Raw genomic sequence first — 16,886 nt, forward strand, 5'->3', positions numbered from 1 at the left:
AAACGGCTTTTCGATTTACATCGACTCGGTCGCTTCGCGATTTAATCAAGCGATAGACATTTACCCCGCCATTGAAAATCTATTCAAGATCATGAAAAAATTCTCGTTCAATTTCTTCTATTTCTACAAAACTCATTTCTGATTCTGACTGTATTGTATCTCCGAGGCAATTTATATTTGTTCTAAGACCCTCGGAATTTTCATCTCCACGTTTTCCTTTTTTCCGCTCTCCTATTAATATGACAAAGACGAACAGAATTCAACTGGTCGTGAATTTTCGTGGAAAATATTCGCCGGCACCGCACATCATTCTATTTAGGCCGCCATTGTACCCGGCGTTTCCAAAACATCGATTTAAGGATCGTCAATGTAAACAATAAACAGAGGTACTCACCAAGGATTATCGAACTCTCCGATTCCTCTGCACACCACACAATAAAATTCACCGGCACTTTATTTGATAAATCCACAGAATTTTAATTATCAGAAAATTAAAAAAAAATCAGCAAATGCACAATCGGCGGTTCAAACCACTGCGCTGTGTTTACCACCCCTTTGTGTTTACACTTTGTTTTCTGCCCCCACTTTCACCACACTCACCACTACCTTCACACTCCCGGCCAACTTCACATCATCCCCGTTAAACTACCCGGCAAACAATAATACCCGATGGGAATTTCCGCACTTTCCCCGCAACACCCGCGTTATAATTCTACTGCGCCGCAATGGTTGCGAAACTAAGCGTCGGTTTTCGTACGCATCTCCGTGGCGCAGCGGGAGACCTGTACGCATCCCCGCCCCGCGCAGCGTCTGAGCCGCGCGAGAGGAGTGGGGATGAGTTGGAATTTCCATCTGGCGCCACTGCCGGCAGACGGCAGTATGGCCGCTAGTCTTGAGAGTCGCAGTAAGTGACAGTTGATATCCCATAATCAATCTCCCGTAACAACCGAAGAATTAAAAAAAACCACATAAATGTGCCGAATAAAAATGATTTAGACTGTTCAGTGAATCGTTACAGTTGACTATTCAAGATGATTAAGGAGATGGCCGATGATGAGGCCACACAGGCGACTAATGATGATGCAAGTGAGTGTAAAAGATACGCTGTGCAACTAGGTTACTGGTCGGATCCTTTTATTAACTTTTTCGTAAGGCAAACAGCGCGAAAACCACCAGAAATCAATCGTGGATATTATGCCAGGGTTAAAGGGATCGAGGTGTTCATCGATAAATTCCTGAAGGTGAGTACATACGGGTCGATTAATCATTACGTGAAAATCATTGGATCATCTGGGGGGGTGGGGGACGGGGTGGAGAAGTACACATGAACTCTTCTTAACCTCGAAAGTGGAGGTTTGCAATTGCGAGATGTAGGCATAGCACCAGCACCAGCTGATGTCGGTGGGGATGAAAAGGCGGAAAATCGCCTGCGGGATTGGTTGCCGTGGGGGTGGGGGAGGGCTGGAAAGTGACGGAAACCTTGACCTGGCCCGAGGCCCTGGCCTAATTCACCAATGGGTTTTCCCACTTTTATCGAGAGGACAAGATATAGGTCAATGGAAAATCAATGACGCTTACTCGTTCCCGACTGAAACTTGTCATGTCCTTGACTCGGGTTTCACGTGTATTGTGTTTCGGGAGAATGATGCGATGTCATTAAAATTTTTGGCAGAAAAATTATTCGGGGAAGTTCCATGTTTCAGTCTGGCCAGGGTTGTCTTGCCGTTGATCCTTTTTTTGGTTTATCTTCAGGAATGTCGTTGAGGGAAATGTCAACCCCGAATACACCCTCTTGCTTATCGGAAGAATTTTCGAATGATCTATTTTTGCATGATTTTTCCTCCGGAATCTGAGTTCTCAGGGCGTATGTAGACTCCGAGCAAAATTAGATTTTTACGAGAATGAGAAGATACCAGTGGAAAATAATTTCTGCTGTGAGTGGTTGTTAATTGCATTAAGCAGATAATTCATAAATTCTCCATCAATAATTCTCGTACCCTTTGCCATGATAATTATAATCCTGACAATACCGTGGCAATCAAATTAACGATCACAGAGATCAGGGAAGACAATAATTAAAATGTCAGCTGCGCTCTGAATACTCATGGTACTTTTTCATTATAACTTTTAGTTCTCTGGAGGAAAAGGACAGATAATAAATCTCGGTGGTGGATTTGACACACTCTACTGGAGACTGAGAGATGCTGGATGCAGTCCCCAGAATTACGTTGAGCTCGATTTTCCAAATATAACAGCAAAAAAATGTTATCACATTAAAAAGCACAAGCAGCTTATTGACAAAATCAACACAGAAGGTAGGTGGTGTTGCCCGGGGAAGTTGTTTGACTGGGTGAGTTTACGTGGATGAAATGTCAGGGGTCACGCAAATGCTCTCATTTTGCAGATGGTGAAATAAAATTTTCTACCACGGATTTTCATGCTGCTAATTACCATCTCATTGGAGTAGATCTACGACACATATCAGAACTGTCAAATAAGCTGGTACAGGCTGAAGTTGACTTCAATATTCCAACGTTATTTCTCGCTGAGTGTGTACTTGTTTACGTAGATAGTAATGCGGCGTCTGCTCTGTTGAAATGGTTTGCCGAAAAATTTCCCAATAGTATTTTTGTTAATTACGAGCAAGTTAACATGCGTGATAAATTTGGCCAAGTAATGCTGCAGAATTTGAGATGCAGAGGATGTTTATTAGCTGGAGTCGAAGACTGTGAATCGTTAGAGACTCAACAAAGGCGGTGAGTTGGAATTCATTATGCATCTGTTCTATGAATTACAGAACAAGATGAAAAGCATTCGTTTCAGTCCACTCTTGCCTTTCTGCGTAGAAAAATTATGCAGAATCTTAATGAAAAATACTCCGCAAATAAATTGACGCGAATTGCATTGTTAGTTGAAGACATGTTTCCATTTTTGCAGCTTTACCATAAATGGCTGGCAGGGTTCCAATGCCTGGACAATGGTGGAGGTATACGACTCACTGCCAGAGTCTGAGAGAAAGAGGATTGAGCGTATTGAAATGCTTGATGAGAGGGAACTACTCACCCAACTCCTTCAGCACTACTGTATCGCTGTCGCTTGGAATGGCACGATGTTCAAGGAGCTTTCCATTGCACAGGGTTAAATGTTATACGAAAAGAATGAAAATCTCAATCGAGTTACTCCAGGTAGTGAATTAAGAAGAAAAAAAAACTAATGCGCCAATTTCCATTCAATCAGGTAACGAGACGATTAATTACTCTTCTATTTTTTTTGTTCCCCACCAATTGTGATAACGATGGGTTCTATCATTGCGAAGTGAGAAAAATATGTATATTGTATAGATATATTCAGACAGACTGAGATAAATGCGTAGACATTTGTAGGAAAGAAGATGAAAACCCCATTTTAGGAATCGGATTGTTTTTGGGATTGAAGGGGAATGGTCACACCAGAAAAAAAAAATTATTCTGTTCTTCGAGGAGAACTTTTGCAATGTCTTCTTTCTCCCACGTTTTTTAAAAGAATCGATTGTTGTAAAGCGAGTAAATTTTTAAATTATTTTTTTAATGAGCTTAGCAAGTTTCGGTTGTTGGAGATGAAGAGATGTGAAAAAGTGTATTTTCACGTTCAGTTGGCATCTAAACAAAGTTGTTTATTCTCGATAAGTCGATGTTATCCGAAAAATTTTCACAAGAATATCCACTGAATGAGTTCTTGAGGAAAAATGATGCAAAGGAGGGTACTTAAAAAAATTTACTTCGAAAAATGGATGAGTTTATTTCAATGTGATTTGAAGGTCTGCTGCTGTGAGTTCTGCACTCGCTAATTAAAATTTCCTATTCATTTTTTTCTCATTTCCGTTGTATTTCCAATTTTTCTGTGATGAAATGTGAAAAGTCTAGTGGCTGTAGGTCTCGAGAGCCTATGAAAAGGCGCGTATCGCCTCAGGAAATCGTTGAAATATCTTTTAAAAAGATTCTTAATGCGTTGTGAACAAATAGCAACGAAGAAATTACTTAAAATGAAAGTAGAAAGAAAAAAAATGCAGTGACTAAACTGATTTATGATTATTAACACTGTATTGGGTAGTTTTGAATTCGTACAATAAATCTTACGATGAGATGAGAGAATTCTAACTTATAAAAAATTTATAATTTGACTGCCATTTGTATTCGCAAAGTGATTCTCCAGTTTTTCCATTAAAATCCTAATATTTTCGATAGTTAAAACTCTAAGTATTAATAATATATTCAGTCATTATTGCTTTGCGCTGATTTTTCATCGATACAGCTTTCGTCGAACATGAAAAATCATGTTATTATTTCCATACTTCGGGAGAACTAGGATTCTGAATTCATTATAAACGTATGATTAATTTCGTCACCCTAGTCCATATGAAATCACGTATGATTCATTGAATTATCTTCATAAATTACAATGGACACACCTGGAGTAACAAAACCTAAACCAAAATTCCGATATATTTTCTCAAAAAATGAAGATTAACGTCAACTCTTTTCGCTATATTCTCAAATATTTGTAACTCTGGATTTATCTTCATGTAGTAAGACTGTTATACTTTCCTCACTCTTTCGTTGTATGAAAAAACGCGCAATTGTTCATTAATGTCGTAAACACACACGTCCACTTTGACATTCGAGTATCAAACCCCACGGACATTAATTTTCAAGAGAGGCGTTATCGCTCAAAAATAAAAAATAAATTATTGACGTAATTGAGTCATATTTAATTCAGATGTGAAAAATGAAAAAAACTAATTGAATCAACGAAGTTGCACATGAATATATTTTTCTTTAATCCTTGCACCAAAGAATAGCTGCTGTCTGACAATACCATCGAATTAAATCCTCCAATGGTTCGAGGTGTTCTCTGATTTGTGAAAGCAATTTGAATAATTGTATGAATATAAATATTCTGCATCAAATTGAATAATTGATGAATATTTTGTATTTACTACAACCTTTCTCGTGAAATCTCTTGAAAATTAAAGAAAAGCATTCCGATTGAGTTGCAGTAGAATCTAATGCAGACGGCAGATCACTTGTCAATCGAGTGTTCGATGAAAAATATATTGGGGGAGTCCAAAATTAGAGCTATAATTTTTTCTTAATTGTATGAATTCCTCGGCGAAATAATCTGCATGATTCTTTATCTTATAAACTAATTCTTGAAAACAACCAATATCTGTAAACGCTACATATAACGATGGAAAAAGTGGAAGTGTATAGAGATTTCGTGTGCTTCCATGTCAGTATAGATATTAACAGGATGATCAAAGAGTTAGGTCTTGTAAGGTTTTACGTTTGTGATGGTAATTCCGACATGTGACACAACAATTCCCAACATTAATTTGTGCAATTGCTGAAGGGTCATTTTGGGTTAACAGTGGATATTGTCGATATTTCAATAAGCAAAATAAATTAGGTATTTTCATGAACAGCTTATTTTTCTCTTGTAATCAGTCATAATTAGTGTTAAGAGATTTACGTCTTTGAACATCATGTACAGCTCTGTTATTCAAACAATTATTTTATTATTCTGTGAGGGAAAAACAAAGAAAATGGAGCAATGTAATAAAGACTATCGAATTCAAGAAAATTATTTTATTGTTCTGACTGTTAGACTTCCCCTATTTTTGAAGGAAATCTTGATAATTTTTCAACAAAAATTGCATTGATTGATTGCCTTAATTACGCAAGTACTAATAGTTATAATACACCTCTAGATAATTTAGGAATTCAAGAAGAATTACATTACTCATATTAGTTGATAACAATTTACAAAACCTATACAGCTACAATAACTTTCTTTTAGAAATATCTGTCAATAGTTTGCTCAGAAAAATCCTCTGAGTAATCTAACTCGAAAAATTGCACAAATAATATAAAAATTTTCTAAAAATTCGATTCGATAAAATTTTGAGTACGAAATATAATTCTTCGCTAAGGCACTCGTATGGTCAAAAATACAGAGAGCCAATCACAGAGAAGTCCATCAAAATCCAAGTGGAGTTGTCGTAATAATGCCACCGGCTTCGCAAATATTCTCGGAAAGGTGCTTGAATCTAGTGACGTTTGTCAAAAATATATCGGACTTGGCGACCTTGAGGTTATCAGCAATCCTGTAGGCAGCCTCGGAACACCATACCTGCGCCATGAGTATCTCATGCTCAGCAGTGGGACGTCCTTCTTCGGCTGACTTGGTAGCTCGACTCAACACTACCGCAGACGTGTAAGTGTCAATGGCAGCCTGTGCGAATTTGTTGAGAAGACACTGCTCGTCAACAATTCTCTTTCCGTACTTGAACAGTGCAGCCTCGACGCTCTGCCCATAATTTTCAATACTCTTTCCCAGGAGATTGGCGCTATCCTGGAGCTTGGGATGTACCAAGTGCGAGAAATTTGGAGCGGAACCGAGACCGACAGCTTTGGTAGCTCTCTTGGAAACCTCTCCGAAGATCAGTCCCAAATTCGCTGCTGGATTCTTCAAACCTTTCTGGAGTTCCTGCAGATGGGCTCCACCATACTGAATGCCAGTCAACGAAATGAACAGTCTCAGAATGTCGTTAGTACCCTCGAAAATCCTGAAGATCCTCAGATCCCTCATGATTTTCTCCAAGCCAGTATGCTTCATGTATCCCATTCCTCCCATTATCTGAATGGACTCATCGCACACCCACCATGCAGCCTCGGAGGCAAATATCTTGGAAATAGCGGCCTCCAGGTGATAATCCTGACTCCCTGTATCCATGTTGCCGGCAACCATGTAACACAGGGATTGATCAACATACTGCAGCATCGTCATCCTTGCAATCTTCTCTTGAATACTTCCGAACTCTTTCAATGTCTTTCCAAACTGGACCCTGTTGTTGGCAAACTCAATCGCCTTCTTAATGCATGTCTGCATCGTGCCAGAGAGAGCTGCACTCATTCCAAATCTTCCATTGTTGAGAATGTTCATGGCGACCTTGAAACCCTGTCCCTCACCGCCTAGTACATTCTCCGCTGGGATTTTCACGTCCTCGAAGAAAACTTCAGTTGTGTTACTGCACTTGATGCCCATTTTGTCCTCAGGCGGGCCATTGGTAAGTCCCCCAAAGCCCCTTTCCACGATGAAGGCTGTTACCTTGTCCTTAGTTTCACCAGTGACAGGATCCTTCACTGGTACTTGTGCAAACACAGTGTAGATATTAGCTATGCCACCGTTGGAGATCCATATTTTGCTACCATTGAGAACATAGTGGGAACCATCCTTGGACTTGATCGCTCGACATTTAACAGCGCTAGCGTCTGATCCACAGCTGGGCTCCGTGAGGGCGAAGGCTGCATATTCACCGCCTGTGACTCGCGGCAGATACTTGGCCTTTTGCTCGGGGGTACCGTACAAGAGGATGCCCTTAAAACCGATGCTCTGATGGGAGCCCAACATGATTCCTACCCCCAAGTCATGCTTGCCAACGATCTCGACGAGTCGGCCGTACTGCGTGTTGTTTAGACCGAGGCCTCCGTATTCCTCTGGAACTTGGATTCCAAAGGCTCCGACATCCCAGAGAGCTTGTTTGGTTTTCTCGTCTAAGTTGGATGTTGTGTCGTTTTTAACGGGATCGTTTACGTTCTATAGAAAGATTTCATTAGAGGTGAGCACTGATAAAAATGCAGATATGCGAAATGCAAATAATTCTGAAATACGACGGGAGAAAATTTAAAATGCCTTACAATAGAAAAAATATCCGTATTAGATACCGTTTGCAGATACTTGCCACAGTAATAACCTTAGTCAGTGTGTTGTATATTCGTTAAATTAATTAAAATAAATGACTCAGCAAATTATCCCTCCAATTGAGACTTGATAAAGACTGCTGAGTTGCGTAGCAGTGTAACTAAGAGTAATCTACTGATAAAAGATGATTGCAAGATAATGATAATTACTTAACAAAAAAAATTCGGTCTATTAATTTTAATTTTTGATGAAAAATTGGGAGTAAATTTGCAGCCCCGTGGTAACCGTTTCGTCAACATTCATAATTGGATTGGATAGCTGAATAAAAGTGCTATGACGAATTACTAATTGCTGAAGTGTGAAATAAATTTACTCCCGGCATGAATTTAATGTCTTATCTATTGCTTCGACTCTATTTTACATTTCTAACGTTTAGCTATAAATGCTGAAAGAAAAATAAAAGAATCGGCGAAACGGGAATTTGAATATCTCCAGACAATTGGAAAAATAACAAACATTGTTTTGTATACATGCCAGATTCTTTCATACTCACTTCGAAAAACTTCTCAATGGGATCGATCAACATTTGTAGAGTGTCACTTTGTTCTTGAGTCAGTGGTTTTGGAAAGGGAAATAATTGGCTGACTTGAGCATCACCCCTGAATATATTCATAGTGAAGGACTGAGACTCTTTTTTTAATTGTTTCACATCGCTCTCCTTCACTTTTGCAGCTGCCTGCGTTGCGAGACATCTGAAACGTAAAAATAAATAGTTATAGTAAATTGAGCGAGGTTTAAAAGTCCAACAGTGACGTTTTCTGTGTACATTAATATGCCTGTGATGTCTACATTGAGTAATGAGAATTCAATGTGTAGAAAAATAAAGTCATTCAATAATCAAAATATCACGTAATTGGGGCATTGCCAACATTCGCAAATATAAAAAATGATAATACACATGTCCGCAATTTTTAATACATCAACCATATTATGTATTTCACCTTGAATTCAAGCTCACAAATTTGTTGAAATTTCGGGGAATTTGAACGACGATCTTCGAAGCTCCGGTAATCATCTTTCCTTTTTATTGGCACTTGAGGAACAGGTGAAAAAAGCTACAGTTGTTGCAAAAAAAATTTAATGTTCAACACACAGCGAATGCAGTTTAACTACACGTCGAGTGGCTTTTATCTCGGACTATGTACCGTTGGGAATTGTAGAGACGTAGCCTGAATGAAATTGGAGTGGGGATAAATTTTTAAGGTTTTATTACGTACCTCGCGGAAAGATTCGTGAATGAACACTATGTGGCGCTGTTCAGCGCTTCCAATAAATGTTCACTAAATAAACGGCTAAACAATGATAGTTTACGCAACGATTTTCGATGTAACATGTTCAGGATAAAATATTGTTTCATTATATTTTTTTTCATCACAAGGAAACGCGGAACCAAATCTTGTAGATCTTATAGAAATAATCATGATATCATCAACGTGGAAGAGATTGTTTATTGATGATTCCTATTTGAAGAAAAACTCTTCAGAATAAGTCCCAGTGCCTGAAATTTTTTTTTTCACTTTTTATTTGAAAATTTGGTACAAAAACCTTCATATGATTTAATATAGTTTCTTTAAGTGCATGCGCATAGTGCGATGTCGCAATAAAAACAAACAACCCTTTAGTATATAGATAATGGAACTACCCTTCTGGGTCTCGGCAATTTGAACCATAAAACGGGGGCGGGGGGGATAAATGCAAATACCTTTCGCGGTCTAAACACGTGATGTTAAACGTTAGCGCTACTAGCGGTCAACAACTGTAAGAGATCCCTGGATACCGTTTTTGATCCCACCAGAAACTGACCGTGTGGTCTCTTTTTCTTTTTGGTCTCCGTATTGTGGACTTTGACCCACAAGAAATTTTGACGTCACGTATAGGAGTGGTAAAAGAACGTGGTTAAAGTGGATTCCCAGTGAACTCAAAAATTGATACCTTTTTAACCGACTCCTGGTAATGTAATTAATTTAAAAATCCTCTGATTGCATTCTGGCACCTCGTTAACAATACGAATTCTTTTATCTCTCCCGCAAAAGAGGAAAATCCTCTCTCCAATGATAGTTTCCACGAATTGACAATTTACAATATGTGATTTAATTCTCTTTGTTGAAAGTGAATCGTTCTCCTAATTTATTTACTATCCAATAGACTGATAGATTGAGACGTGGGACGTGCTAGACTGTTAGCAAATTACTCGGGAATTTAAAATGCAAATCCGGAAATTTTGCTATTGACGAGTCATTTGATATCGCGCAGGTGATTCAAAATTATAAAAATTCTAGCAAATGTTTATTTCAGTTTCCAGTTCATTGTACTCACGTAAAATTATCTCCCACATATTTCCCGACGACCAGAGTTGATGCGCTTCATAAAGTCATTGATGAATGCTATATAAACGAATTATCATTCCTTGATGATGAGTTTTGAAATCACTCAATATCCAAATTTGGAAGTGATCAGGAAAGACGCTTTGACGTAGGAAGTCGGAGGGATACGATGATTGTCCTTTACGAGGTAAATCGGTTCACTGAGCAGCGGCAGCTGGGGCTGGAGATAAGGCATATGTACACCCCCACAAGGTGGCTCGTTCCACTGGAACAGCACATGCTTCCGAGACGGCCAAGGATTTATCTCCATATCACTCACTATCACCGAAACCCCGAAAACCTCTCCCTGACCCATTGAAAACTGTCATCACCCCCTTCCAGATGAAAAACAATCATTCACAAGGCCATGAAGCATTCGCAGTGTGATTCAGAAAATTTAAGAAGTGTGAAAATACCCATTCACGTCACTCAACCGTGAAATTTTCGATTTACTTCTCCAATGAGTCAGTGCTATCGCATTTTTCCCCGTTTAACCCCCGCACGAGCCACTCTTCTCCAGCACATGGGACTCCACTCTTGCGCGCAGTTTCGAGATTCTGCTGCCAGCATCAGGTCTCCAGTGTGTTAGCAACCATCACCGCAACCATGGCGGATAAATCAGAGAGAGTCCCGGAGCATCAGAGAAAACAAATTGAAATAGCAAAGAAAGAACTTCAAGTTATCCTGAAGAAAATTGAAGTCCAGGGACTCATCTCCAGGTGCTTTGGACTCCGGCGAGCTTCTTCATTGCTCTGCACTTCAAAAACATTACGACTGAGTGGACGACATCTGGTGTGTCTTGGTGTTCTCTGTTACATCAGTTATTATTTCGCCAACGATTATTTCTTCTCCCACCGTCATCAAAAGGTGAGGTAAATTGACCCCCGGGGCGTTCTATTTCTAATCGATTTGGTCAGTGTCTAGTGGAGACTCCCACAATGTTTCAAAGGATTTTCCGGCCCGCTGAGGACTGCTCTATCTGTCAGGACGTTCAACAGGTTGAAAAACTTGCCAATGTCGAACCCGAGGTTTTTGAAGAGCGGTAAAAAATTGATACAATTTTTATTTTCACGCGCACTGCGAATTCATCGAGCTGTTATTAATGGATTAATAAATTCTTTGATTAAGTTATGCATATTCAGGAAAGCCTGTTGTGATAACCGATGCAACGAGCGATTGGTCGGCTACGAGGGTCTTTTCATTTGGATTCTTCAAGACACTTTATCAAGATCGAGATGCCAACTGTCAGTTTTTCCCTTATAAAACGGACTTTGGAAGCTTGAGGGAGGTGTTTAATATGACGGAGGATCGAGCGAGGTTGAGGCCGGGGAGTCAACCTTGGTACGTTGGTTGGTAAGTTGTTGGGAATGAATGAAAATTAGATTAGAAAATTTTTAAACTATGGCTCCAGCTGTTTACAGTCCCAAACATTTCCTCGTCAATCTGATCCATTATGCGCAATTCAGTGTTCATAAAAGTTTATCGTCGTTGAAAATTTCAGACGTCGTAGACATTGAGAAATTAAATAAACAAAATGAGCCTCATGCACATGCTCTCATAAAAATATGAGTAAAATATGTGTAGAACTAAAATATGTGGGGATTACTGTGTTTTCAGGAGTAATTGTGATGAAGAAATTGGCACAATACTTCGCCAACATTACCACCGCCCCTACTTTCTCCCAGCGCTGGCCGAGAGTGAAAAAACTGATTGGATTTTCATGGGAAGTTCCGGTTACGGTGCCCCAATGCACGTGAGCTCCTCTTTCATGAATCACACCTTGAACTAATTGCATTACGAATAACCAGCGTAACTATATCTCCAACTTTTGAAGGTCGATGATGTGGAGCACGCTTCGTGGCAGGCGCAACTGAAGGGATCCAAGCTATGGATACTCGAACCACCGAGAGAGTGTCATTACACATGTGCTCGGGTCGAAGTTGTCGTCGAGCCCGGAGAAATAAGTACGATATAATCATAATATTTTGTAGAACAATTGCAACCTCTTAATACGAATTAAAAAAAATTTAATCATTGATATCCAAAAACCAATTCATTTTTCATTGATCTAGATATTTTCCTTTTCAGTAATTCTGGATACGAATCGATGGTATCACCAGACCCGAATAATTTCCGAGGACCTGAGCATTACAATCGGTGCGGAATACGATTAAATCCCCCTAAAAAAAATCGACAAAGAAATCCTTAGCAACAAAAAAAAACTATATCGAATTTTAATGACCCGCATATGCGCATCGCCCTCCTCCCATATCGATCTTTACGTGAAAACAATTCGCCTTCCCACTGATTAGTAATCCACGGACTAACATGATAATTTCACCGATTTCCGTTATGTATTAATGAACAACAAATGTTTAAAAGCTAATTACGTGAGAAATATAATTTCAGTGGCGCTCAATATCAATTGGGGTATTAAGTATAAAATGAGTATTTTTTATTTCAAAACAAAAATGAAAAAGTCTGAACCGTTTGAGCAAAAGTTTGGAGTTTGTCGTGACGTCATAGGTCAGACACTTTCATTCGTTTATAACTCCTTCACCCTTGAGAAATATAAGGACTGAACATGACTGAATCTGCAAAAGATACTTGATTGCCTTTAAAGTTCTTTATGTATCATAAGAAGGGGTAACCCATGGGCATCAGTGCTGTTCACTGAATGGTATCACCCCAGAAACTTCGAATCGTGCCTCTGGCCATTGGCCGTGACGTGTACGTAATTATGTCACGTGCCCATACGATCGTGCACTACTGACGCTGAAGAGTCCACTGGTGTGAGTTCTAGTAAGGCACAAGGGGGTCCCAATGCGGTTTCACCCGGCTTCAATATCTAAACGTTTCCCCACTATCCCACCTACACCGAGACATACATGTAAACGCGATGTACATATATACACATACGGGCGGATTTGGATACGTGAAAGAGGAAACGGTTTGGTAGCACGAGTCCCTCCACGCAGATGGTACACAAGCTCACACCTGGCGGCAGGTGAGCCCTTCTATTGCATTTTACCCCACCAGATACTACGGTTTTTTGACCCCCCGTACGAAGGAAAAAATAAGGAGAAATAGAATAGTGGAGGCACCTCCCCGTGGGTCCTCACCATGTGTACGATCATATGTTCGACCTCCTGTTTCAAGGGGATTGTTAAAGATCCAGATGGGAATGGGTCGATTCATTCATGTAGCCGAATAAAATGTGGTTGTGGGGATGTTCCAGTTATTGAAATTAACGATATCCCAGTACTTTGGTGATTTTCCCTTCCCTAAAATCTCTTTGAACACTCGAACATCATTCAATTTTCCAGATTGCAATTTAAATTTCGATTTCCCATCATTCATCATCATAGGTCAGGGAATTTCCGATGTTTATGCGATTCTTTTAGTTCATTACTCTCGGGTATTTCCATCAGATTAATCCACCGATCCCCGAGTGATGTCGATCTGTCCCAGTGGACAGGTATGTTTTACGCGTACTGCTACATAATTATAGATATTGATTTCTGGAGGAAACCGACCTGCTAAGGGAGAATAGATGTGACTCTACTAGTACCACACATTCTGTACAATTGGAGTGGTATGCGAGAGTGGTGAAGGGTGTGTGTGACGCCAGGAAACAGGGCAGGTTGACGATGAGATTAGATTGTTCCGCAAATTGGTAAATCCATCGATCCATTTTGTCCTCGTAAAGGAAAGCGATCCAATGCTTCTACTGTCTTATCGTATTTCTTTATTTACTTTTTGAAGAACGGATGGGCATATTGTGAGTTATTCCGAGAGAGAGAGAGGGAGGTGAAATTAATTTGGCTTCCTCACGAGCTCTCTTCATAAATGAAACTTGAGGAGCTTCGTGGTTTTATGTTACGTTTAATAATCATAATAATGTGATACTGACCATTTAAAATGGCTTGCACGCGCTCGTTAACTTATGCTCCTTCGAAATGAAAAAACATTTCATCAAGACAATACAAGAGAGTGAACTTCAGCGGTGAAAAACATAGCGCAAACGAGTCTCTCCGTTAATTAGGAAAAATTAATTATCAGAAATTATCAAAAATCAAATTGCCCGCATGGTCTCTAAACCCCGTTTTCCGAGCGATGAATCTCGAAGAAACTGAGAAATGAACATAAAACCGCGTCCAGTGTTGTCTCCTCATGCTCCATGTACATCCTCTCATGTGCATTCTATTACATAGAAAACCCTGAAGTTGTATTATCCGTCTCACCCTCAACTCTTCACATAGATCACATACATTTTCGTACGTACCCGCGCATCACCGTGCGCAAGCGGTGACCAGAGTGTCTACACGTACACATCGCCCTCACCCTCGTTGTGTACACCGAGTACATACATATCGGTCGGTCCTATCGATTATTTTCTCCATGTGGAACTTTCCCCTATTCTCTACTTGCGCCCCTCCCCACTTGGCGTCGCGACGCCCCGGTATAGAGCGAGGATATCGACGTTACATCGTCGAGTCACCCTTAACTCCCCCCCTATCTCACCCCTCCACTCCCCCCCGGGCACTGCGGAAGCACAAGTCCACGGTTCCCCACGAGTCCATCAAAATTACTCATCATTTTTTATCTACCCAGAGACTTGAAAATTCAAATGTCCTTCACTCTCCCGAAAAAACTTAATCCATCCGCGTTATCAGTAGCCATATAGCCATAGTTATCACTCGCGATGTGTCAATTTGTCACATCACCTGCGAGACCAACGGCAAAGAACATCAGTCGCGCAAAATTACCGCTCAAATTTCCAAATTCCAATTTGTTTCTGCACCAAAATAAATCATCAAATCACACTAGACCATTCCCCGATGACCCCGGGCTCCGCAACCAAAATAATCCACCCCTGAACCCACCCCAGTTATATTCCAACCCCACATTCATCCCCACCCAAGTCACCCCACAACCCCTCGTATCGAGTTCGTTACAGATCCCCGTTAGCAAGATCGCTACCCCTGACTCCCCTCTACACTAGCGCCACCAACGCCCCCCCTACCGCCCCTCGTCCTCGTCCATGATTTGCGCAACCTCCGTTTTGGTCAGCTAAACGCGCTTTTCTTCTCGGCTTCAATCCTCAAAAGTCCTTCGCTCCATCTGCGTTCAAGTGAATATCAACATCTCCACGTTATCACCAACAACCCCTCAACATCGTCAAATCAATACCAAATCAATTGTTCCTAATCCATTGTAAAAAACAATCTGCAAAAACTGGAGAATTTGGCGTGTGAAACTTCGAAACCGAAGCGCGTGCGCTCGTCAGATACATCGTCAACGCACGCAGACAAAGCGATCTCAGGGAAAATATTCACGAGTGTGAAGGAGACAGAACCCCAATGTTCTCACACGTATGACAAGCACACAACACGCACACGTACACAAAAGGAAGAAGAGAAACGCCGGGTTAGGGGACTGCAGAAGGAGGATAAAAGGGGAAGGGGGCGATTGAAGCGTCGCGCGTGCAGATACGTGAGTTAAGGTAAGACCCTGGCGGCAGACAAAAAGTCTCATTTTCCCGCGATGCTGATGCTACGGTCGACCTAGCATCGAATATATCGAGTGATAATCGTTGGTTATCGATTAGCAAGTGTGATTATCCAGGGGAAGGGAGGGAGGGTGGGAATACGTGTGTGAGACTGGAGTTGGGCTGTATTACCTAGGGACAACTGAAGTGAGGGCTGTGAGCGCCAGTGGGCCGCCATTGATTTATTTATTGACGTCAGTTTGATTTCCATCGGCAAAGCCATCGACGTGTCCCCCATTCCAACCACCAGCACATCGACACCGGAAGGCATCCGATGATTTTTAATCGAAGCCCCGCCATGACAGTTGAGGTATGACGTCACGAAAACAAGAAAATCCTCGCCCTCGGGAAACACTGGAGGCGCCGTGAAGTCGCAATGGCTGTGGTGAGCATCCAGAGCCCCCATTGATTCTTCATTGACGTTCGATTCCACAGCGCTCGGGACATTGTGACCTCCTGCGATCGTTTTATCTAATCAATTGTATCGCGACAAGGGGTAATAGAGACCAAGTGAATTGCGGATTGGACATTCTGAGTGAACAATTATCTCCTGAATAATCCATTGAGTCTTAAAAAATTAAATCCAAGTGGTGGAGTGACAGGGATACTATAGGATCCGTGTTTATACTCTGGGAATATCGGCGCATCGAGCTACAGCGGTCACGAGGTATCGGTAAATCGATAGAAACCTGACTAGCGTCGGCTGGAGAGGGGGACTTCGGACGATTAGTGTGTGTGTGCGGGGGGGTGAGGAGGTGGGGAAGTGAACTTCCAGGATTTTCGGCGGAACTTTCCAAGTGACGTAACCTTCAACGAATGAAAATTACCACATGAGAAGTAGTGCATCACCTCGCCTTGGCAACAAATCCAAGGGCCATCCGGAAAGAGCCAATAGTAAGAGAGAAATACTGTTGGGAGTGAAGTTGTGAAAGGGTAAACCAATCTCTAAAATACCGGGAATAAAGAAATTGTAAAGGTGGGCCGGTAATTCTTGGAACACCTGGACCAGCCGCACGCGTCAGACGTCGGTTGTAGGGGTGCAAAAGCCCAGGGAAGGAGGTGTTTCACGGATAAAACTGGTGGGGACGGTTGTGTTAAAGGGAGGTAGAGTGAGAAAACGCTAGGGGAAGTAGACGAGACGGTCCGGTTCTTGGGGGCTCACCGGTGTCGTA

The 16,886-nt window shown here is 41.1% G+C and overlaps 4 protein-coding genes across 7 annotated transcripts in view; 2 read left to right on the forward strand and 2 right to left on the reverse strand.

Annotated features, from left to right (window-relative positions):
• Window positions 1–722, reverse strand: part of LOC135163574 (protein apterous-like) — a 66,310-nt gene extending 65,588 nt beyond the window's left edge. For both annotated transcript variants that reach the window (XM_064123126.1, XM_064123127.1), the window contains exon 1: window positions 395–722. The gene's annotated coding sequence lies outside the window, so the exon portion shown is untranslated. The remainder of the gene's footprint in view (window positions 1–394) is intronic.
• A 139-nt stretch (window positions 723–861) lies between these two features.
• LOC135163587 (leucine carboxyl methyltransferase 1) lies at window positions 862–5,922 on the forward strand. Of its 2 annotated transcripts, none has more exons than XM_064123150.1 (4): window positions 862–1,086; window positions 2,132–2,315; window positions 2,405–2,756; window positions 2,938–5,922. In XM_064123150.1, the coding sequence occupies exons 1-4, from the start codon at window positions 1,051–1,053 to the stop codon at window positions 3,140–3,142; spliced, it is 777 nt and encodes a 258-aa protein (XP_063979220.1). In that variant the 5' UTR covers window positions 862–1,050; the 3' UTR covers window positions 3,143–5,922. The 2 variants fall into 2 exon arrangements, with proteins under 2 accessions (XP_063979220.1, XP_063979219.1); XM_064123149.1 differs by having other exon boundaries at window positions 864–1,241.
• LOC135163571 (very long-chain specific acyl-CoA dehydrogenase, mitochondrial) lies at window positions 5,610–8,946 on the reverse strand. Its single transcript, XM_064123118.1, has 3 exons — window positions 8,742–8,946; window positions 8,294–8,492; window positions 5,610–7,635 (listed from the first exon to the last, which is right to left on the reverse strand). The coding sequence occupies exons 1-3, from the start codon at window positions 8,813–8,815 to the stop codon at window positions 6,016–6,018; spliced, it is 1,893 nt and encodes a 630-aa protein (XP_063979188.1). The 5' UTR covers window positions 8,816–8,946; the 3' UTR covers window positions 5,610–6,015.
• A 75-nt stretch (window positions 8,947–9,021) lies between these two features.
• LOC135163586 (uncharacterized) lies at window positions 9,022–15,730 on the forward strand. 2 transcript variants are annotated; one of them, XM_064123147.1, is made up of 7 exons: window positions 9,022–9,750; window positions 10,096–11,030; window positions 11,081–11,205; window positions 11,292–11,516; window positions 11,781–11,916; window positions 11,998–12,127; window positions 12,252–15,730. In XM_064123147.1, exons 2-7 carry the CDS (start codon window positions 10,770–10,772, stop codon window positions 12,335–12,337), a joined length of 963 nt encoding a protein of 320 aa, XP_063979217.1. In that variant the 5' UTR covers window positions 9,022–9,750; window positions 10,096–10,769; the 3' UTR covers window positions 12,338–15,730. The 2 variants fall into 2 exon arrangements, with proteins under 2 accessions (XP_063979217.1, XP_063979218.1); XM_064123148.1 differs by having other exon boundaries at window positions 9,022–11,030; window positions 11,292–11,504.
• The last annotated feature ends 1,156 nt before the right edge of the window (window positions 15,731–16,886 follow it).

The sequence above is a fragment of the Diachasmimorpha longicaudata genome, chromosome 6, assembly GCF_034640455.1.
Source record: "Diachasmimorpha longicaudata isolate KC_UGA_2023 chromosome 6, iyDiaLong2, whole genome shotgun sequence".
Lineage (NCBI taxonomy): Eukaryota > Metazoa > Arthropoda > Insecta > Hymenoptera > Braconidae > Diachasmimorpha > Diachasmimorpha longicaudata.

Coding starts and splice junctions, on each gene's coding strand:
- LOC135163587 (XM_064123149.1), top strand. CDS start 1,032: ATGATTAAGGAGATGGCCGATGATGAGGCCACACAGGCGACTAATGAT. Junction 1,242..2,131: donor TCATCGATAAATTCCTGAAG/GTGAGTACATAC, acceptor TATAACTTTTAG/TTCTCTGGAGGAAAAGGACA. Junction 2,757..2,937: donor TTAGAGACTCAACAAAGGCG/GTGAGTTGGAAT, acceptor CCATTTTTGCAG/CTTTACCATAAATGGCTGGC.
- LOC135163571 (XM_064123118.1), bottom strand. CDS start 8,815: ATGATTACCGGAGCTTCGAAGATCGTCGTTCAAATTCCCCGAAATTTC. Junction 8,493..8,741: donor TTTGTGAGCTTGAATTCAAG/GTGAAATACATA, acceptor TTTACGTTTCAG/ATGTCTCGCAACGCAGGCAG. Junction 7,636..8,293: donor CCATTGAGAAGTTTTTCGAA/GTGAGTATGAAA, acceptor ATCTTTCTATAG/AACGTAAACGATCCCGTTAA.
- LOC135163586 (XM_064123147.1), top strand. CDS start 10,770: ATGGCGGATAAATCAGAGAGAGTCCCGGAGCATCAGAGAAAACAAATT. Junction 11,031..11,080: donor TCTCCCACCGTCATCAAAAG/GTGAGGTAAATT, acceptor CGATTTGGTCAG/TGTCTAGTGGAGACTCCCAC. Junction 11,206..11,291: donor CCCGAGGTTTTTGAAGAGCG/GTAAAAAATTGA, acceptor TCTTTGATTAAG/TTATGCATATTCAGGAAAGC.